Below are 22,465 nucleotides of genomic sequence, written 5' to 3'. Positions count from 1 at the left end.
TGCCACCTTTGAAGATTTGTGCACATATACCCCCCAGGTCTCTCTGTTCCTGCACCCCCTTTAGAATTGCACCATTGGTTTATATTGCCTCTCCTTATTCTTTCTGCCAAAATGTATCACTTTGCACCTCTCTGCATTAAATTTCATCTGCCTTGTGTCCACCCATTCCTTCATCTAAGTCATTGATAAATATTGTGAAAAGCTGGGGCCCCAGTATAGATCACTGGGGGACACCACTTGTCACATCCTGCCAATTGGAGTACATACCCCTTATCTCTACTCTGACTCCTACCTCCAAACCAATTCCCTACCCATGTCAATAGGTTACCTCCAATTCTATGCATTTCATTTTTGCTGACAGTCTCTTGTGTGGTACCTTATCGAATAAGAACATAAGAACATAAGAAATTGGAGCAGGAGTAGGCCAATCGGCCCCTCGAGCCTGCTCCGCCATTCAATAAGATCATGGCTGATCTGATCCCAACCACAAATCTAAAGAACACAAGAAGTCGGAGCAGGACCCGGCCACATAGCCCCTGGGCCCTCTCCGCCACCCACAGGGCATTGACCGATCCGAACTCAGCTTCATGTCCAATTTCCTGCCCGCTCCCCATAACCCCTAATTCCCTTTACTTCTAGGAAACTGTCTATTTCTGTTTTAAATTTATCTAATGATGTAGCTTCCACAGCTTCCTGGGGCAGCAAATTCCACAGACCGACCACCCTCTGAGTGAAGAAGTTTCTCCTCATCTCAGTTTTGAAAGAGCAGCCCCTTATTCTAAGATTATGCCCCCTAGTTCTAGTTTCACCCATCTTTGGGAACATCCTTACTGCATCCACCCGATCAAGACCCTTCACAATCTTATATGTTTCAATAAGATCGCCTCTCATTCTTCTGAACTCCAATGAGTAGAGTCCCAATCTACTCAACCTCTCCTCATATGTCCGCCCCCTCATCCCCGGGATTAACCGAGTGAACCTTCTTTGTACTGCCTCGAGAGCAAGTATGTCTTTTCTTAAGTATGGAGACCAAAACTGTATGCAGTATTCCAGGTGCGGTCTCACCAATACCTTATATAACTGCAGCAATACCTCCTTGTTTTTATATTCTATCCCCCTAGCAATAAAAGCCAACATTCCGTTGGCTTTCTTGATCACCTGCTGCAAGTCCATATAAATAACATCCATAGACACTCCCTTATCTACCTCTGCGGAATACAGCCAGGGCCAGGTCCACAGCACCGTGGATGGCTTAGCTGTACCGGGGCAGGGGGGGGGGGGGGGGTGGAGAGGAGGGAGGAGAAAGGTCAGGAGAGCAATAGTGATAGGTGATTCTATAGTTAGGGGAGCAGAAAGGCGTTTCTGCGGCCGCAGACATGATTCCAGGATGGTATTTTGCCTCCCCGGTGCCAGCGTCAAGGATGTCACTGAGTGGCTGCAGAACATTCTGTTGTGGGGTGGGGAAGGTTAAACAGCCAGAGGTTGTGGTCCATATCGGTACCAACAACGTAGGTAGAAAGAGGGATGAGGTCCTGCAGGCAGAATTTAAGGAGTTAGGAAAGAAATTAAGAAGCAGGACCTCAAAGGTAGTAATCTCTGGATTACTCCCATGCCATGCACGAGTGAGTGTAGAAATAGGAGAGAGCAGATGAATGCGCGGCTGGAGAGATGGTGTAGGAGGGAGGGCTTTAGATTCCTGGGGCATTGGGACCAGTTCTGGGGAAAGTGGGACCTGTACAGGCTGCACCTCAAAAGGAGCTGGGATCAATGTCCTCGCAGGGATGTTCGCTAGTACTGTTGGGGGGGGGTTTAAACTAATTTGGCAGGGGGATGGGTACTAGGATGTAGCATTGGAAAGGAGAAACAAGGGGCACAAAGGATCGGGAGAGAAAGATAGCACTAGAGCAAGTAATAGTACAGTATTATGTGGGATCAGACTAAGAGAGAGTACAAGAAACTCCAAGACTGGTTTGCAGGGCATGTGTGCAAATGCACGAAGCGTGGTACACAAGGTCAGTGAGCTGCAGGCGCAAATAGCCACATGGGAATATGATGACGTGGCGATAACAGAGACCTGGCTCAAAAAAGGGCAGGATTGTGTACTAAATATTCCTGGATACATGGTGTTCAGGAAAGATAGGGAAGGAAAGAAAGGGGGGGGGGGGGCGGGGGGGAGGCAGTTTTGATTAAGGAGAATATTGCAGTGCTGGAGAGAGAGGATGTCCTGGAAAGGGTCAAGGACAGAATCTGTTTGTTTAGAGTTAAGAAATAAAAGAAGTGCCATTACACTACTGGGTGTATTCTATAGGCCACCAACTAGTGGGAAGGATATAGAGGAGCAAATTTGCAAAGAAATTACAAAAATTATAGCAAAAGCTATAGAGTAGTGATAAGTGGGGACTTCAATTATCCTAATAAACTGGGATAATAATAAGGGGCAAAGAGGGGTAGGAATTTTTGAAATGTGTTCAGGATAACTTTCTTAACCAGTACTTTTCCAATCGAACGAGGAAGGAGGCATTGCTAGACTTGGATCTAGGGAATGAGGCGGGCCAAGTGGAGCAAGTGTCAGTGGGGGAGCAGCAATCATAGGTTTAGAATAGCTATGGAAAAGGACAAGGACCACTCTAAAGTAAAAACACTCAATTGGAGGAGGGCCAATTTCAATGGGATGAGAACAAATCTGGCTCGGGTAAATTCGAATCAAAGATTGGCAGGAAAAACTGAAATTGAACACTGGGCGGCTTTTAAAGAGGAGCTGGTTTGGGTACAGCCTAGGCGCATTCCCACAAGGCAGTAAGGCAGGGCAACTAAAGCTAGATGACAAAAGAGACAATGAGTAAGATGAAGCAGAAAAAAGGGGCGTATGACAGATATCAGGTTGATAACACAAGTGAGAACCAGACAGAATATAGAAAGTTCAGAGGGGAAGTGAAAAAGGAAGTAAGAGGGTCAAAGAGAGAGTATGAGAATAGACTGGCAGCCAACATAAAAGGGAATCCAAAAGTCTTCTACAGGTATGTAAACGGGTAGTAAGAGGAGGGGTGGGGCGATTAGGGACCATAAAGGAGATCTACTCATGGAGGCAGGGGGTATGGCTGAGGTACTAACTGGAATAAAAGGGGCAACAGCATCATAGACAAAGAATTGGCTAAGGGACAGGAAACAGAGTAGTGGTGAACAGTTGTTTTTCAGAATGGAGGGAGGTGTACAGTGGTGTTCCTCAGGTTCCGGTGCTGGGACCACTGCTTTTCTTGTTATATATTAATGACTTGGACTTGGGTGTACAGGGCACAATTTAAAAATTTGCAGATGACACAAAACTTGGAACGGTAGTGAACAGTGAGGAGGATAGTGATAGAATTCAAGAGGATATAGACAAGCTGGTGGCATGGGTGGACATGTGGCAGATGAAATTTAACGCAGAAAAATGCGAAGTGATACATTTCCGTAGGAAGAATGAGGAGAGGCAATATAAACTAGAGGGCACAACTCTAAAAGAGGTACAGGAACAGAGAGATCTGGGGGTATATGTGCACAAATCGTTAAAGGTGGCAGGACAGGTTGAGAAAGTGGTTAAAAAAGCAAATGGGATCCTGGGCTTTATAAATAGAGGTATAGAGTACAAAATCAAGGAAGTCATGATGAACCTTTATAAAACACTGGTTCGGTCACAACGGGAGTATTGTGTCCAGTTCTGGGCACCGCAATTTAGGAAGAATTTGAAGGCCTTAGAGAGGGTGCAGAAGAGATTTACTAGAATGATTCCAGGGATGAGGAACTTTAGTTACATGGATAGACTGGAGAAGCTGGGGTTGTTGTCCTTGGAGCAGAGACGGTTGAGAGGAGATTTGATAGAGGTATTTAAAATAATGAAGGGTTCAGATAAAGTAAATAAAGAGAAACTGTTCCCATTGGCGGAAGGGTCAAGAACCAGGCAACATAGATTTAAGTGATTGGCTAAAGAACCAAAGGTGAGACGAGGAAAAACTTTTTTTTTTTAAAACACAGCGAGTGATTAGGATCTGGAATGCACTGCCCGAGGGGGCGGTGGAGGCAGATTCAATCAAAGCCTTCAAAAGGGAACTGGATAAGTACTTGAAAGGAAAAAATTTGCAGGGCCACGGGGAAAGGGCAGGGGAGTGGGACTAGCTTGATTGTTCTTGCATAGAGCCGGCACGAATTTGATGGGCCGAATGGCCTCCTTCCGTGCTGTAACCTTTCTATGATTCTATTATTCTACCATTTTAGTGGCCTCCTCAAAAAATTCAGCTACGTTAGTTAGACACAAATCCACGCTCGCTCTGATCATTTCATATTTGTCCAAATGCTCAGTCACTCTCTCCCTAATAACAGATTCTAGTAACTTCCCCACAACAGACGTTAGAGTAATAGGTCTATAATTTCCTGATTTCTCTACCACCCTTCTTAAATAATGGAGTGACATTGGCAATTTTCCAATCCAATTCCTGAATCAAGAGATATTTCAGAGATACCCAAGGTCCACAGCCCTCAACATTCTTTGATCTCAGAGATACCCAAGATCCACAGCTCACCGTTTAGGAGATCTTCCACAATATGACAGACACAGAATGTAACCCATATTCCACTAACTCAGACACCTCCCGACTGCCATCCAGATGCTTGCTACTGAGGTTGATGGAATAGTACCCTACTGAAAGCTCCTCAAATTAGCGGAAAGGGAAGCAACAGATTAAAATGTGAGCATTGCTCACGAGTTTCAATTTTTGTTTAAGGTGCTTCCAACACTTGACCAAGGAAATAATCACTGCAACTCATGGTAACTGTTCAGAGATAAGCAGGTGATTTGTCCTAGGATTCTGCAGTTTTCATTATTCCTAGTCCCTAGCCACTGCCTCCTCTGACAGCATTTGAGATTAGGAGCCCTTGGTGTGGGAAGTCACAGTGTGAAGCTGCATCCCGCTACTGAGGCTGATCACAGTGCTGCATTGCTACACTGGTTTACATCTTGTTCAAAGATCATTACAGTGCTTTCAATCAAGAGTATGGATCACTGGTGCCTAGATATGAGTCAGAATTACCCATTCGATAAAAACACAAAAAAGCAGCCTCCGTATCAATATTGACATTCTGTAACTTAAATGATACAGAGATAAGAGAAGGGGAGTGGTACTAATTATAATTCTTTGGTTAAAAAGTTAAAGCGGTCAGGTAATAAAAACAATTTGTTAAAAGGCAGAGAGAGAAAGTATCTCACTTTTCAGAGCATAGTTTTCAGACACACTCAGTTGCAGAAGTGCCATGCTGAGGGATGAACTCTGTGCAGGAGGGCTCAAGATTATGTTCTTGTGGTGATATCACATTGATCTGAAGGGCATGGGCAGCATGGAACAAGGTGTGTGAACTCTGTCTCCAACACGGAAGAAGGACACTAATAGGTTACAGATGTCTGCTGGAGCATCAGTCTCCTGGACCCCCTATCATTAACAGGAAACAACTTCCTGTCAAGTAACTTCCTTCAACCAGCATTATTAATATATAGGTCAATTTTTAAATCGCAATTGTTGCTACAATCAGAATAGACTGGCAGAAGCAAGACTGCCCTACCTGTGTAAAATACTTTCCAGTGGGTTTCAAAACCTTCACAGCAAGATCGAGAATAAGTCGCAAAAATTCCCACGTCGATTCTGGGGGCAGAAAGAAAGATGTTTTACAGTGTTGCAAGTTTATTTTTAATTTCCAATAGATTTGAGATTTATTAAAACACAATCAAAAGGCAAAGGCAAAATGAAGGCCAGAATTATCCATGATCAGATGATACAAACTCCATTCCCTAGCCACCGACTCCATCCCTCTCCCTGGCCGCTGCCTAAGGCTGGTCGCAACTTCGGCATCCTATCTGACCCTGAGCTGAGCTTCCGACCACATATCCTCTCCATCACCATGACCACCTACTTCCACCTCCGTAATATCGCCAGTCTCCATCCCTGCCTCAGTCCATCTGCTGCTGAAACCGCCATCCATGCCTTTGTTATCTCCAGACTCATCTGCAGTGCTCCAACCTCATTACTGTATCGTCTTGAGCTCTTCCAAAACTCTGCTGCCCGTATCCTAACTCGCACCAAGTCACATTCACCCATCACCCCTGTGCTCGCTGACCTACATTGGCTCCCAAACAGGCAACACCTCGAATTTAAAATTATCACCTTGTTTTGAAATCCCTCCATAGCCTTGCCCCTCCCAATCTCTGTAACCTCCTCTAGCCCTACAACCCTCACAGATCTCTGTGCTCCTCCAATTCTTGCCTCTTGCACATCCCCGATTTTAAATCGCTTCACCACTGGTGGTTGTGCCTTCAGCTGCCTAGGCCCTAAGCTCTGGAATTTCCTCCCTAAACCTCTGGAATTTCCTCCCTAAACCTCTCCGCCTCTCAACCTCTCTCTCCCCCTTTAAGTCGCTCCTTCAAACCTACCTCTTGGACTAAGCTTTTGGTCACCTATCCTAATATCTCTTTCTGTGCCTCGGTGTCAACGGTGAGTGTGTGATGACGCTCCCGTGAAGCGCCTTGGGATTTTTAAAAATATTAAAGACGATATATAAATTACAGACCATACAGTAGTGAGATCTAAACTCTACAGACATTGTACAGTAGACGCTACGGGCGATGCACTGTAGTCAATCGTTATAGTCGATACAATAGTGGCACCAGGCTGCTCCCCTCGATAGAGTAGTATCAGTGTCCTCCATCTCATTACAGCAGTGGTACCAGTGTCCCCACCTCAATACTCTAGTGGAGCACTACAAACGATACAGTAGTGAGGTCAGAGCACTACAGACGATGTAGTAATGAAGTCGAATCACTGCAGACAATATAGTACAGTGACGTCAGAGCGCTAGACATTGTACAGCTGACACTGCAGCCGATACACTGTAGTCAATCACGAGAGTCAATACAGTATTGGTACCAGGCTGTTACTCTTGATACAGTAGGGGTACCAGTCTCCCCCCATCGATACTCTAGTGGTACCAGTGACAACACCCGCCTTGATACACTAGTGGGACCAGTGTCTCCCCCCGACCCCCCCAATATTCTAGTGGTGCCGGTGTTCGCCACCCCACCCCCGTTACTCTAGCGGTGCCAGTGCGCTACTTCCCCCCTACCCCCGATACTCTAGTGGGACCAGTGTCAATCTACCCTCGCCCCCCCCAACCAATACTCTAGTGTGCCAGTGTCTCTCCCCCTCCTCCCGATACGCTAGTGGGACCAGTGACCCATCCACCTCCTCCCGATACTCTAGTGGGACCAGTGACCCATCCACCTCCTCCCGATACTCTAGTGGGACCAGTGACTCATCCACCTCCTCCCGATACTCTAGTGGGACCAGTGACCCATCCACCTCCTCCCGATACTCTAGTGGGACCAGTGACCCATCCCCCTCCTCCCGATACTCTAGTGGGACCAGTGACCCATCCACCTCCTCCCGATACTCTAGTGGGACCAGTGACCCATCCACCTCCTCCCGATACTCTAGTGGGACCAGTGACCCATCCACCTCCTCCCGATACTCTAGTGGGACCAGTGACCCATCCCCCTCCTCCCGATACTCTAGTGGGACCAGTGACCCATCCACCTCCTCCCGATACTCTAGTGGGACCAGTGACCCATCCACCTCCTCCCGATACTCTAGTGGGACCAGTGACCCATCCCCCTCCTCCCGATACTCTAGTGGGACCAGTGACCCATCCCCCTCCTCCCGATACTCTAGTGGGACCAGTGACCCATCCACCTCCTCCCGATACTCTAGTGGGACCAGTGACCCATCCACCTCCTCCCGATACTCTAGTGGGACCAGTGACCCATCCCCCTCCTCCCGATACTCTCGTGGGACCAGTGACTCATCCACCTCCTCCCGATACTCTAGTGGGACCAGTGACCCATCCACCTCCTCCCGATACTCTAGTGGGACCAGTGACCCATCCACCTCCTCCCGATACTCTAGTGGGACCAGTGACCCATCCCCCTCCTCCCGATACTCTAGTGGGACCAGTGACTCATCCACCTCCTCCCGATACTCTAGTGGGACCAGTGACCCATCCACCTCCTCCCGATACTCTAGTGGGACCAGTGACCCATCCACCTCCTCCCGATACTCTAGTGGGACCAGTGACCCATCCACCTCCTCCCGATACTCTAGTGGGACCAGTGACCCATCCACCTCCTCCCGATACTCCAGTGGGACCAGTGACCCATCCACCTCCTCCCGATACTCTAGTGGGACCAGTGACTCATCCACCTCCTCCCGATACTCTAGTGGGACCAGTGACCCATCCACCTCCTCCCGATACTCTAGTGGGACCAGTGACCACTCCCCCCACCCCCACCTCACGCTCTAGTAGCACCACTATCTCCCACCCCCGCCTCCCCCACCCAGCCGATACTCTAGTGCTGCCAGTGCTCTCCCCCACCTCCCTCCTCCTGATACTCTAGTGGGACCAGTGTCCCCATCTCGATACAGTAGAGGTACTAGAGTGTTGCACGTAACTCACTTCAAACATTCAAATTCAGGTAGATTCTCCACTCAGGTGAAACTAGAGTTGCTGAATTTGCAGCATCACCCTAATGCTAAGCTGGACAGAAAATGCCTACAGAACTGTAAAACTACCCAATTAGCTACAATTAGAGATGGATCCTACTTACTTTAGACTTGACTCAGTCAACAAAATAGCAGCACTTCTGCAAGTGTAAATTAAAGCTGGGCCTGCAGGACGAGACTAACCTACATCTTTCCTACTGGCTTAGTTAGCTGACCCAATGAGTACCTGAGCTGTTCAGGACAGGAGGGTTCTAGATCCCGTCTGCGCCCCGTGCCGAGTTAGCCGATCACAGCCAGGGCAGTGGAAGAAAATTGGTATCAGAGCCTGAGTTAGGGAGGTGGATGGCATAGACATAAAATTTACAGCACAGAAACAGGCCATTCGGCCCAACTGGTCTATGCCGGTGTTTATGCTCCACATGATCCTCCTCCCACCGTACTTCATCTCACCCTACCAGCATATCCTTCTATTCATTTCTCCCTCATGTACTTATAAATAATAAATAAAAACAGCCAAAGTTCCTGCTCCTGATCATTATTCAGTGATCCCTGCAAGAATTTGCATGTGTGTGGATGTTGGGATACAGCTCAGCTATAATACCCATACGGTCGAACGGCCTGCTAACACTCAACGGCAAGGCTCACACATGAATAATCCCAAGTTGACGCGTACTGAAGGACGACCAGCACCTTTGGCGTTGAACATCAGCAGGAGTTCGTGCCTTCAGGAGGGGTGGGGAAAAATTTGGCATATGGGATCGTGGGCAGAAAATGCCTCCATGTGAGATGTAACCAAGGCTGCACTACCAAGCTGGAATTCTAGTGCAACTCTCAGATGCAGTGGGAAAGATAAAAGTAAGTCAGTGAGTGAGAGAGAGCAAAGTGATCAATATGGAAAAACCTATTATTCCAGATGCAGGAAACTGCTACAATAATAAAAGGAGAATTTGTGTTTAACATATATTGTTACTTTGCATTCACCATGTAACTTGTAACCACAAAAATATAAACTATGATTCTAACAAGCGGTAAAAAGCTTCAAAGTCATTTAATATGAAGCACTGTAGCATTGCCACCCAAGAAACAAGCCGAATGCAGACTGTATGCGCATTTGTCACGGTAGACAATTGACATTAAAGTATCTGTATTTATATATTACCATTTATTTATCGGAGCTCCCCTCCACAGGATCTCCCTCAGGACACAGCTGCACATCAGCTACAGAGCCCAAGTACATCGCTCATGATGGCCTTCAGGTGGCTTCATGGAGACATTCCAGCTGACAAAAGTCTCAGTGCATTGTGCAGACGCCATACTCTGCGACAATTGGTGCCAATAAGTCTCTTGGAGGGACCAGGTCATTATTAGAGTGGGCTCACCTTAAGTCCCTGATGGAGGCGGGAAATCTCAGGGCAGGGGTACAGAGAGTGCGGCCACCACTGGTCGGCCATCGTGGAACTGGGCAAGTGGGAAGCAGAAACAAAAGTATGAGAGGAGAAGCCCCACTGCATGGTCCAGGAGCACTACAGCCAGTTTAGATGCATGGACTATAAAAGTTCCTTCAACAGAGGTAAATTAAAAAGCTTGAAATAAAAGTTAAACGGTTAAAAAAAATAAGTGATACTTTCAAGCAGACAGGCTGCAGCTTTGGATAAGCTAGGTTCTAAAGCTCCATCTGGTGTAACAGGGGCTCGTGACTGCTCATTGATCAGATTAAAATGGGACATCCTATTAAAGGGCCACCTGCAGGGACAGGGATTCATGACAGCTAACTGTTGTCAGTTTTTACAACAATCCAGCAGCTTTCACTGTTATTTGTTCCCGGTGTTAGTTGTTAAATTACCAGATTTATTGAATTCAATTTTTTTTTTATATTATCCGTTCATGGGCTGTGGGCTTTGCTGGCAAAGCCAGCATTTATTGCCCATCCCTAATTGCCCAAGAAGGTGGTGGTGAGCCGCCTTCTTGAACTGCTGCAGTCCGTGTGGTGAAGGTACTCCCACCGTGCTGAAGGTTCTCCCACAGTGCTATTAGGTAGGAAGTTCCAGGATTTTGACCCAGCGATGATGAAGGAACGTTGATATATTTCCAAGTCGGGATGGTGTGTGACTTGGAGGGGAGCGTGCAGGTGGTGTTGTTCCCATGTGATCTCTGCTCTTGTCCTTCTAATGTAAGGAGTCTTACAACACCAGGTTATAGTCCAACAGCTTTATTTAAAAATCACAAGCTTTCGGAGGCTTCCTCCTTCATCAGGTGAGTGTGGGATTCCATAAAGGTACAGCATATATAGTCAGAGAACAATGCCTGGTGATTACAGATAATCTTTCCAACTGCCCGTTATCAAGGCAATCAAAGGAGTTGAATAATGTTCAGACAGAGAAACATTACATACAAGACTACTGAATACACAAACGGTCAGAACACAAAGACAGAGAGAGAGAAAGAGAAAGAGAAAAAGAGAAAGAGAGAGAGATAAACATCCGAAAGGCAGAGAGAGAGAATGACCAATACAACTGGTCATTCTCTCTCTTTCTCTGCCTTTCGGATGTTTCTCTCTCTCTCTTTGTGTTCTGACCGTTTGTGTATTCAGTAGTCTTGTATGTAATGTTTCTCTGTCTGTACACTATTCAACTCCTTTGATTGCCTTGATAACGGGCAGTTGGAAAGAGTATCTGTAATCACCAGGCATTGTGCTGACTATATATGCTGTACCTTTATGGAATCCCACACTCACCTGACGAAGGAGGAAGCCTCTGAAAGCTTGTGATTTTAAATAAAGCTGTTGGACTATAACCTGATGTTGTAAGACTCCTTACATTTGTCCACCCCGGTCCATCACCGGCATCTCCACATCTTGTCCTAGGTGGTAGAGGTCGCGGGTTTGGGAGGTGCTGTCAAAGAAGCCTTGGCGAGTTGCTCCAGTGCATCCTGTGGATGGTACACACTGCAGCCACAGTGGGCCGGTGGTGAAGGGAGTGAATATTTAGGGTGGTGGATGGGGTGCCAATCAAGCGGGCTGCGTTGTCCTGGATGGTGTCGAGCTTCTTCAGTGTTGTTGGAGCTGCACTCATCCAGGCAAGTGTCATGGTGGGAACTGATCTCATGACTAATAACCACTACATAATGTACCCAAATTAAATAGGCATAGGCCCAAAAGGAAGGATACTGAAGTTTGTTGTTGACACCAATTTAAGTGGCAACTTAAACAATAAATGAAGAGAATGTAAAGGAGCACATTTTGAGAAATGGAACTGCGAAAGAAGTGTCTCCTAAATGGTATAACACAGAGTGGAGGAACAGAGAGAGATCTAGAGGTGCAGATACAGAGATCTTTAAAAAGGTGAGAGTGTAGGTAGAAAAGGCCATGAAAATGCAAATGGAGTTCTGGGTTTTATACAGAAGGACAGAGAATGCAAAAGAAAGTGATATTGTAAAATTGGCGCCGGTTTCACTGGAACAGAGAAGGGTATGGGGAAATTTAATAGGAGTGTTCAAAATTGTAAAAGGTCTTGAGAATTAATAGTTAAAGATTGCATGGTTGGGAAATCAGCAACAAATGGCTCAGGATGATCACTGAAAGAATGAAGGGGGAAGTTAATTTTTTTTTCATTATGGAGGGTTACTGGTGCACGGAATGCTTTACCATAAGAGACTATTGTGGCAGAGACTGTAACATCATTGAAATGGGAATTGGGTAAGTAGAGAAGAATGAAGGTGCATTTATATAGTACCTTTCATCACCTCAGGATGCCCCAAAGCATTTCATAGTGAATGAAGTACTTTTGAAATGAAGAGGAAGAATATAAAAAAAAGAGTACAGAGAAAGGAGGTTGGAGCAGCAAGCTCCAGTTGAACAGCTTGTTCCAGCATAGGAATAATGCGCAAAATGGCTTCCTTCTGTGCTGAGATTCAGATTCTACCTGTAGCCACAGCACTGCACTTTAAGTGTTGTACAAGTCAAAATCTTCCCTCCAGACACAATCCACATTTAGACAAGGTCTCTAACTGTACTGGTGATTGTTTTAATAGTTCACGTGGGCATAATGTGAAAGCTTTGTGCATATACCATGACTGTTTACCGAATGCTAGTCCCATAACAGGGACAGCCTCACACCTCCTACGTATGTGGGTCTTGCTGGCAAGCAGCTTTTTGTTGCCAAGCCAATCTTGGCAACACCAGGTTTCTCATACTTGCAGAGACCTGCAGGTCTGAGATCACTACAGCACAACAGCACAATCATCTTCCATTGCAGATGGAGACAACATGGAGTCATCATCTATGGAGTAGGAAGCAGGAAAAGGCTCGACATAACTTATCAGAAGCAAAATACTGCGGATGCTGGAAATCTGAAATAAGAACAGAAAATGCTGGTAATACTCAGCAAGTCAGGCAGCATCTGAGGAGAAAGAAACAGAGTTAACATTTCAGGTCGATGACCCTTCGTCAGAACTGGAAGAAGTTGAAGATTAAAGCAAGTACAGAGCCAGGGAAAGGGGAGGAGAAAGGGGAGGAAAGCTCTGATAGGGGGAGGGACACCCATTACCACCCTCCTTGCCTTGCACCATCATCCCTCTGTCATTTAATCACTCCTGCCCTCTACCCTACCACAGAATTTCCCTTTTTTGTTCTTTCCTCACCTCCCTTTCCCTGGCTCTGTACTTGCTTAATAACGGTTTAATCTTCAACTTCTTCCAATTCTGACCAAGGGTCATCGACCTGAAATGTTAACTCTGTTTCTTTCTCCACAGATGCTGCCTGACTTGCTGAGCTTTTCCAGCATTTTCAACTTAACTTATGTTTGGCTATACTTAAATTGAAAGACTATATGATAATACGCCACACATTTTGATTGAAGATAAATGGTTAAATGGTTTAAACTTATGAGAAAGCAACTGATTATAGATCGAAAACATTATGCATTCGCTTTAAAGGATATATATTCAATTAGAGTATTTAATGGTAATCACGGACAATGTTCTATATAAGGTATTGGAGCTAGGGTCAAAATAATTTACAAAGACTTACCAGAGTCAGATAGGCCAGCTCCTTATCAGGGGAGGACGCGTCAGCCTTGCAGGATTTAGGTTGCCCCCGCCTCTTCCCCTTTCAGTTTTGCTCTCCTTAGCCACATCTGGATTTTGCACAAGTCATTTTTGTGTAAGACTCAATTTGACACGGGTCATCATTGGTCTTCTTGCAATCTTCAGGTGCTCTTGCAAATTTAGAAACTGCCGCTATTTGAGACTACACTAGAACCTATTTGACACCATTCAGTTGTAGGTGTGCAGCTATGTAATGGAAATAAAATCTTGCAATTTTGTGAACTGTACAAGTATTTTGAGCCTTGTTGAAAACTTCTTCAATCCTGTGCGAAGAGTGGAGGAAGATGTCAGGTGCACAGGGTAAAGGAGATGACTCCATGTCACTAGGGCAGTTAGTTCCAATTATTAGAGAGATTCTGGTTAGATTTTTTTTGCTTTGGAAACAGGTAACTGGTGGAACTTCACTTCCGATAGTGACAGCAAACAGCAACTGGATTTTTCTGGAAAAACAGTCACAAATCCACCCACACCATTTTTCCATCTGCAGGTTAGACCATTCCGCAGTACATCTCAAGTTAGTTAAGCCATTCCACTTGTTTTCATGTTACATTCCTCCTTATAGAGTATCCTCTATTGGGACGATACAGCAGTCCTGGAAAGCAGATTGACAGCTGGTGCCAGCGAGTGCTGAAATGAAAGGCCAGCCCCTGTGCCGATCAAGCCCACAGTTTATAGTGAGCTGAGGTGCTTACACACCGTCGATCAGGCCCACAGTCCAGCTCTCTTTGGTTTACAGTGAGCTGAGGTGCTTACACACTGTGTCGATCAGGCCCACAGTCCAGCTCTCTTTGGTTTACAGTGAGCTGAGGTACTTGCGCCCATTTCGTGCAGTCACCTCATTAAGGCCCCAGATTTGAGGCAAATATATTTAAGTAGACTCCTAGCAGAAGTGGTGCTTGTGCCAGTTTGGCTCTTTTTTCCTTGTGTGCCTATTTGGAATGGGACCAAAGGAAGCTCCATCAATAAAAGAACTCTTAAATTGCCTTTGTGTGAGTTTTTTATCCATTTTTTAAAGGATCTTTTCATGCAGTTTTCATTAAGACCTATATTTCTGAGATTTTTGTTTATTTCTACAAAAAAGATTTGGGGATTTTTTTTAAAACTCCTGAAGATGATGGTCATTTTTAAAGCACCTCAAATACAGTATCTCGTGAGGTGGTACAAGATAAGAAGGGATGCCAGTAGGCCCTGAGCTACACCTACACACCTAGAGGACAACTACCAGCATGCAGTGCAGAGCACAACTTTATCATCTGCAGCAAGGAGAACTTGCAACATAAGTACAACACAGCTAATAGTTGGCAAAGTCATCGGCCATTATGCATATGCCTCATTCCTAGCTAGCACTGCAGTATCAGCAAATGTGCTGGCCACACATGGATCAAACAATCAACTGATGCCTCAAGTCAGCACGGCCAGCTCAATCTGACTGCATATTTGTGCTTCAATGGTTTGATATGTGAGGTGTTTAAAAGATGCAAGTATGCCAAAGCCTTGACTTGTAAGTTGCATCCTCAATGTCTGCCCTGCTGAGGTATGGGTATGCATAAGATGTAATGAAAGAGCTGTACGGCTGTGTGAGGGCTTGGCATGGGCAACCAGTAAATGTGGAGCAGGCTGACAGGCAACACTTTGTGGCATGAAATCTTGGGCCATTTACCTTGCCAGGTTCCTTAAAGAACACTACCTTATCTTACATTTGTTCCCAGGTCCTGCAAGAACTGCAAACAGCGTTGAGCCTGGCTGCCACTCGCTGCCAGAAACGTTGCAATACCATCCTCCTGTGTCCTGGAGTGCCAAGCAGAGCAACCTTTGTTACATCCACCTCATGCAGCACCATCTCCACTTCGTCAGCCATCAAGCAAAGATCAGGAGCTGCACTGCTCAGCCATTTGCCTTTTGATTGCGTTGCGTGCCTGTACGTTGGATTGTCCAGTTCTTCGACTGCACCAGTTATTGTTCTTGTCAACTCCACCTATAGTCTTTGCAAAGGCTACAAACGCCGTACAATCTTTTTTTAGACTCCACCCCACCACAAACCTTTTATCCTTTTAACTTGCAGAAGTAGCAGCCTTAACAGGGCTGCATGCTCCAGAAATGTTGTGGGGTACCTCGAATTCACACTCCCTGCCTAAGGCTCAAACTGCACAGGGACCATCTTCAAACGACAGCAGCTTCCACCGAGGCCAGCTCCCGACTCTGCTGGTGCAGGATTCAGACCCCATGGTAGCAGTCTCAGCGGGTATTTAGCCACAGTGGTCCTAATGTTACATTGCATAGGACACAATAGATACGAAAACATAACTATGTCTAACTTCTCAATGAGTACTTTCTCTTCAAATTATTCCCCCCCTCCTGTAAGTCTACGTATTTATATTCTGTACCCTTCCAATAAATTATGCAGCACGTCAAATTGGTTGGTAGAATCGCCATTGAGACAACTGTGCTTTATTTTTGTTGCTCGCCATCTGCCACTGCCTGTTCTTCTTTTGCCTCACCCCATCTCTTTCAGCGACTTTATAACCAACAAGTTGCAAGTCTCGTGCTCTGAGAGAAAAAATAACTGCAGAGTCAATACTGCACCCAACAGCCTGGTCGAGGAGTGACAACAATCACAAGACGTGTGCACCAGCATGCATCACTACCCACAGGCAACAAACTGTCAGAATGTGCCCGCATTGTTCTTCCGCAAGTAACTGCAACAGGGCTATCAATTAAAACATTTTCAATAAAGACAAGACCTCTTCAAACTTTCAGGAACCGATCATTTGGAATAAAATACATTTCGGTATTTGGAACAAAAATTATAGGATCGAAAGAAGAATAACTGTTAAACTGTAAAAGGGTGAACATATTTACCTTCTTCTGGAGACGTGGAGATAGGAACAGCAGTCAGGTCATTAATAACATAATCAAACAGCCTTCCTTCTGCAGCATATGTCTTCAATACTGGAACGCAATCTTCCACTAGCACCTGAACGATAGAGAAATATTGGTTCACTATTTTTGAAGCAACGATACATTTCAATACTGTATACAAGGATCCATTTTTGATTTGATTTTTGTGGGAAATATCCCCAACTGGCTGATGCAGGGGTTAAAAGAAATGCACAGGAAGACCATGGAGTGATATTGACAGAAACAGGGTGGGCGGATGGAAGGGGTCATCCCACCCCCACCACCAGAGGAATTGAAGGAACTGGCTCTATCTTGTACACTGCTTGCCCTTATCAGTGGGTTCCCATCAGACCCAATAAGTTGCATCAATATCGCGTGCATAGAAATGGTGGAGGTGGAAATGTCCAAAACCTTAATTTATCTGGCAAGTTGTGTGCTTGACAAGCAGGGATGAAAGAGATGAAGGAATGTCTGGCTCTGACAGCAACGCAATGATGGAAACCACCTCTGTGCAGTTCTGTATGGGAAAGAGCACTGAATCTTAAGGCAGACAAGTAGAGACTAGATGATTTAGGAATGGGCTGTGCAAACAAGATGTAGGGTATCATCTGGGAGAACAGAGTAACCAATGCTGAAGGAATGGGTTGTGTGCAGGTACAGAGCAGCTTACACTAGGGATATTAATGGGCTGAGCAGGGGGCACAGGACTGCAGGTGAGTAATCAGGGCGGTGATGGAATGGATTACAGGTGATAGGTGATCACATGGAAGACCAAAGCTGAGCTGATGAGACGGTATACAAGACCTGAACGAAAGCTTTACAAGAAGCACAGTTGTGGAGCTGACAGAGCGAGCAGTGAGAACTTGGCAAGCCTGGTTATGACAACCAACTGACCTACAGAATGAGGACCTACTGGATTAAAGGAATTGCAGTGCAGAATTATTAGTACTTTACGATGAATGAGACAAATCAGCCTCAAAAGAATTTGGGGCATATCTCAAAATATTTGGCAGTTACAATCAATCTCCTAATCCAAAGCAGACACCGTACACTTTCATCTTACTGAATTCTATATTTGAGAGCAAACAAGAGCAGTGCCAGCAGGCCATGAAAACATTTTCTACCTGGTAACAGTCTCCTTTCAGATTGTCCAAAACATCTCCACAAGTTTTGCGCATGTGTTTGCGACATGCATCGATCACTAGTTGGTCAATGTATAACTTCTGTTAAGGAAAGACTGAACGGTATTTCAAAACATATTGGCAAAAAACTGAAGCCCTTTTAAGCTACGGCAGAATAAAGGCTGACCAAAAAAAAAGCAGCATTGAGATTTGGAAGTACACTTATTTTTAAATAAACAGGAATTATCCCCCCGGGTTAGGTGCATTGGCCCCACTCTGCGTTCTCTGCAGGGGGGGTGTCCCGGCCCCACTCTGCGCTCTCCACAGGGGGAAGTCCAGGTTCCGATGAAGCCCAGGCTGCGCAAAGTTCAGGCCCTCTTTGGTAGTTTCCCAGAGAGGAGCTATCAGCCAGCTGCTGAGTTAGATAAACAACCAGCTGCTGCATTCCTGACAATTCTGACACTGACATTTAGTAAACACTTGTAATAAGGCCAAATGCAGTGTTTTATACTGGGAATACTGCCTGTCCCACCCTAAACCCCTCTGCCACTCCAATCCCTTCTCTTCATTTAAGGCCATCCTTTAAACCCACCTCTTTGCCTCAGTTTTTGCTCACCCGTATTCTGCGGTGAGTGACTCACCTCCTGACTCCCAAAGCCTTTCCATCATCTACAAAGCACAAGTCAGGAGTTTGATGGAATACTCTCCACTTGCTTGGATGAGTGCAGCTCCAACAACACTCAAGAAGCTTGACACCATCCAGGACAAAGCACCCCGCTTGATTGGCACCCCATCCACCATCCTAAACATTCACTCCCTCCAACACCGGCGCACCGTGGCTGTAGTGTGTACCATCTACAGGATGCACTGCACCAACTCGCCAAGGCTTCTTCAACAGCACCTCCCAAACCCGCGACCTCTACCACCTAGAAGGACAAGGGCAGCAGGCACATGGGAACAACACCACCTGCACGTTCCCCTCCAAGTCACACACCATCCCTACTTGGAAATGTATCGCCATTCCTTCACTGTCGCTGGGTCAAAATCCTGGAATTCCCTACCTAACAGCACTGTGGGAGAACCTTCACCACACGGACTGCAGCGGTTCAAGACCACCTTCTTAAGGGCAATAAATGCTGGCCTTGCCAGCGACACCCACATCCCACGAACGAACATAAAAAAAACCCCTCCTAATATATCCTTCTTTGTCTCGGTGCCCATTTTTGTCTGATTCTACCTCTGTGAGGCACCTCGGGATGTTCTTCTACATTAAAGGCACTTTATAAACATGAATTATTGCTAAACACATCACCTGATGGCGCACCATCCGGTTTGGTGCAGTCCCCACTTTGAACTATATTTTTTTTAAATGAAGGAATTCAGGACTCTAGTGTCCAGTGTGGGCTGAAATTCCCCCTTTTTTGCGGGAGGACTGCAAAGTAACAAGTAAAACCCCAGATCCATGCTGGCTGTTATATCTGGCAGTAGTAACCTCTGCACCTGACTAGCCAGCAGCACTCAAGTCTGCACTCTCAAAATGGACAGAGAGCGCTGTAGCTCTCAATTTCAGAGGACCACCACCACCCAGCCCCCAATAATGTGAAGGGTATCGCTGTCCCTGGTTAATTCCCTTTACTCAAACTTCTGAATGAGATGAGATCCTATTTGCTAGCAAAAAATCTGATCCTGCTCCAAATGGATCGTCTATTACTGGCAAGGATACTGCTTCATGGAAAAACGGAATTCAATCCATAAATATATACCAAATTCAGTATTAAAAGAAAATGGGATATGGCTTATTCGCTCACTATAAACCGGGTAAGGCAGTGTAGTGGTTATGATACTGGACTATTAATCCAGAGGCCTGGACCGACAACCCAGACAAAGAGATCCAATCCCACCATGGCAGTTTGAGAATTTGACTTCAGTTTAGTTTACAAAAAAAAAGGCCGGTATCAGTAGAAGTAACCATGAAGCTGTCAGACTGTCGTAAAAATCCAACTGGTTCATTGATGTCCTTTGGGGAAGTAAATCTTCCGTCCTTACCTGGTCTGGTTTGTATGTAACTCCAGTCCCACACCAATGTGGTTGACATGACTTTGAAGTTGCCTACCAAGCCGTTCGGTTGTAAAAAGGTGGCCCACCACCACCTTCTCAGGGCAACAGGGGGTGGGCAATAAATGCTGGCCTAGCCAGCAATACACGCATCCCAAGAATTATTTTTTTTAAACCCTGATCACTGGGTTGAGTGGCGTCTGTGAAATGGCAGTACTGATCTGGGTAGCTTGGTTTTATACAGGTGAATCTGATGGGATGCCATTCATGGTTGCCTGTGAGTTAAACATGCAACCTTCTGCCTCAATCACTTTTTTTCAAATAGCCACGTATTGGCAGCTTCCGTACTCTGTCTGTGCTTGGAACACAAGTGGAGAATCTGCCACATACAGTGTCATAGACTCCTTGGTCTGCTGTGAACGTTATAGAGGCCATCAGGCCTCGAGGTCATTGGCACCCCCTAAAATAGATTCTCCCACAACAGCCTCCATAGGTTTTCATATAGTAGGGAAACACTGAAGTGAGAGGACAGCCTGGCCTGCTGACACCTTTACCAGCACTGTAAATAAGGTGCTGTTTGCTATGGGTGTTCAGGCACTCAGCTCCATGGAGAGGAAAAGCAAGTCAGTACTCAACAAGGAACGTCTGCGGAGGGAGAAATAGTAAAAGCTGGAACCCCACTTCATCTGCAGCAGCACCTGGAGGGGATACCTCTAACCCTCTCCCCTCAATATTCCTCTGAAAAGACTGGGTGGTCTTCCTGTAGGTCAGCGTAAATCCCACCAGCTTCAGATGAGCCGTTTGGCATCACCCAAACAACTACTTCAGGCAAGGTTACCCACGGCCATATTGCTGTCAGGACTGATGTGGAATTGTGCTGCAACTGGAGGAGAAACCATGGCAACTACATCAAGAAAAGCCATCCACAAGCCAAGAAGGGCTCTCTGACAGAAGGCATAGTACTGAGGTAGTCCTTCATACAGATGCCAAGAAGAGGCTCCTCGGACAACACCTCGGTCTTTCACTCAAGAGGCACATCAATGGGAGCTCCTTCCCCGTTCGATTGGGTTGGCTGGAATGGTAACCAGTGCCAAACAAGGTGGTGCCAGCAACAAACAGTACCTGCAGGCTGGCTAAAGATTTGGACTCTTCAGTCACTCTGTTGGTCATGGTGTTGGGAGCAGCACCAGCAGCTTCAGAAACCCAATGCTGAGCAGACTAGAGAGCTGTACTAGAGGAGGATGTGTGTGTGTGTGTGTGTGTGAAGGAAAACGGCCAATACTTTAAATAAAAACAGAAAAGGCTGCAATGCAGTTATTTCAGATTTCCAGCATTTACAGTTTTTCCTTGTTTTTCCAATCTTTTCTTGCTGACTGATCTGCTGTCTATCTCCAGCATTCTCTATTTTTGTTTCAAGAAATGAATTGAACTGAATATTTCTCAGCTCTCTAGAAGCTACAAAAAACTCTCATCTTTCTTACATAAAATTTAAATACACAATAACGTACAACCAAAACCTTTGGTACACAAGAGCCATCTGCAGTACTAGCAAGTTGGGAATTAAACATCAGCTTCTTTGTCTGAAGAACAAAGTTGCAAACAAAACCAAAGGATATTTCCACCATGGTGACCATCTTTGGTTTTAACTTGACCAGCTCATATAGGATTCCGCCATCTCCTCCTCCCAGGATAAGAATTTCTTTCCCAGTGTAGTCCTCTACTCCACTGCCCATTATAGCTTGTGTGTATGGAAGATCACTTTCTCCTAAATCTAGAACAGATTAGTGTGCATAGAAAGATACATTATTTACTGCAAAATACATTAAATTAAACACAACTTAGGACAAACAAGCCAGGAGTCAGTCTTGGGCTCAGTGGTAGCACTCTCGCCTGTGTCAGAAGGTCATGGGTTCAAGCCCCACTCGAGACTTGAGCACGTAATGCAGGCTGACACGTCAGCACAGTACTGAAGGAGTGCTGCACTGTCGGAGGTACCGTCATAAACACAAACAAGTAGCTCTACTCAGCGCTTATAAGTTGTGTCAAGAACTACTCCGCACATACATAACATCTGTAACAACTCCTGGTTCTGACAAAGGAGCACAGACCTGAAACATTAACCCTACCGTCCTCTCTCCATTGGTGCTGCCTGACCTGCTGAGTGTTCCCAGCATTTTCTGTTTTTATTACTGCAGGCATAGGCATACTTTCAGGGGACACTTGATTATGTACATTTACAAAAAAGGTAGGGTTGGCGATTACAGCCTACAGATGCAAACAAGTACTGAGACCATCCACCTACTGCCCCTTCAACTTGCAACCATACTTCAATTTAACCCAAATTTTGTTTCTTTGCTATCATTTAATTCCCTGAAACTCAAAATATAACTTACTAAACTTCCGATTTTTCCCTTTCTTCTAAAGTTGCCAATTCCTGCTGGGATATTCTGCAGGAGCAAGTCTAGACAGCAAATGTCACTAGGCTCTCCGAAACCACAGGCATGGCCAACTTTAAAAAGGCAAAATTATCCCCAAAACACAAATCTGCCTTTTCCCCTTTCCCGATCCTGATGGACCTGCTGTGTATTTCCAGCATTTTCTGCTTTTGTTCCCATCTTGTGTTCACCTGATGTGCAAACTCATACTTTGTCCAGCACAGGTCAGTGGATAGCAATCAGGGATCACTGGTTACTAAATCAAGAGCAGGAACTC

General features: G+C 45.6%; 1 protein-coding gene across 1 annotated transcript in view; it reads right to left on the bottom strand.

The window, feature by feature from the left end:
* The window catches only part of sms (spermine synthase), a 74,708-nt gene that overhangs the window by 19,198 nt on the left and 33,045 nt on the right, over positions 1 to 22,465 (bottom strand). Inside the window, exons 6-9 of the mRNA XM_067992462.1 lie at positions 21,370 to 21,524; positions 17,702 to 17,791; positions 16,539 to 16,653; positions 5,590 to 5,669 (exon numbers count right to left, since the gene is read on the bottom strand). Coding sequence (XP_067848563.1) covers positions 5,590 to 5,669; positions 16,539 to 16,653; positions 17,702 to 17,791; positions 21,370 to 21,524 — 440 coding nt within the window. The remainder of the gene's footprint in view (positions 1 to 5,589; positions 5,670 to 16,538; positions 16,654 to 17,701; positions 17,792 to 21,369; positions 21,525 to 22,465) is intronic.

The sequence above is a fragment of the Heptranchias perlo genome, chromosome 11 (assembly GCF_035084215.1).
Source record: "Heptranchias perlo isolate sHepPer1 chromosome 11, sHepPer1.hap1, whole genome shotgun sequence".
Classification (NCBI taxonomy): Eukaryota; Metazoa; Chordata; class Chondrichthyes; order Hexanchiformes; family Hexanchidae; genus Heptranchias; species Heptranchias perlo.
The sequence above is the reverse complement of the archived record's forward strand: the minus strand, read 5'-3'. Positions and strand labels throughout refer to the sequence as shown.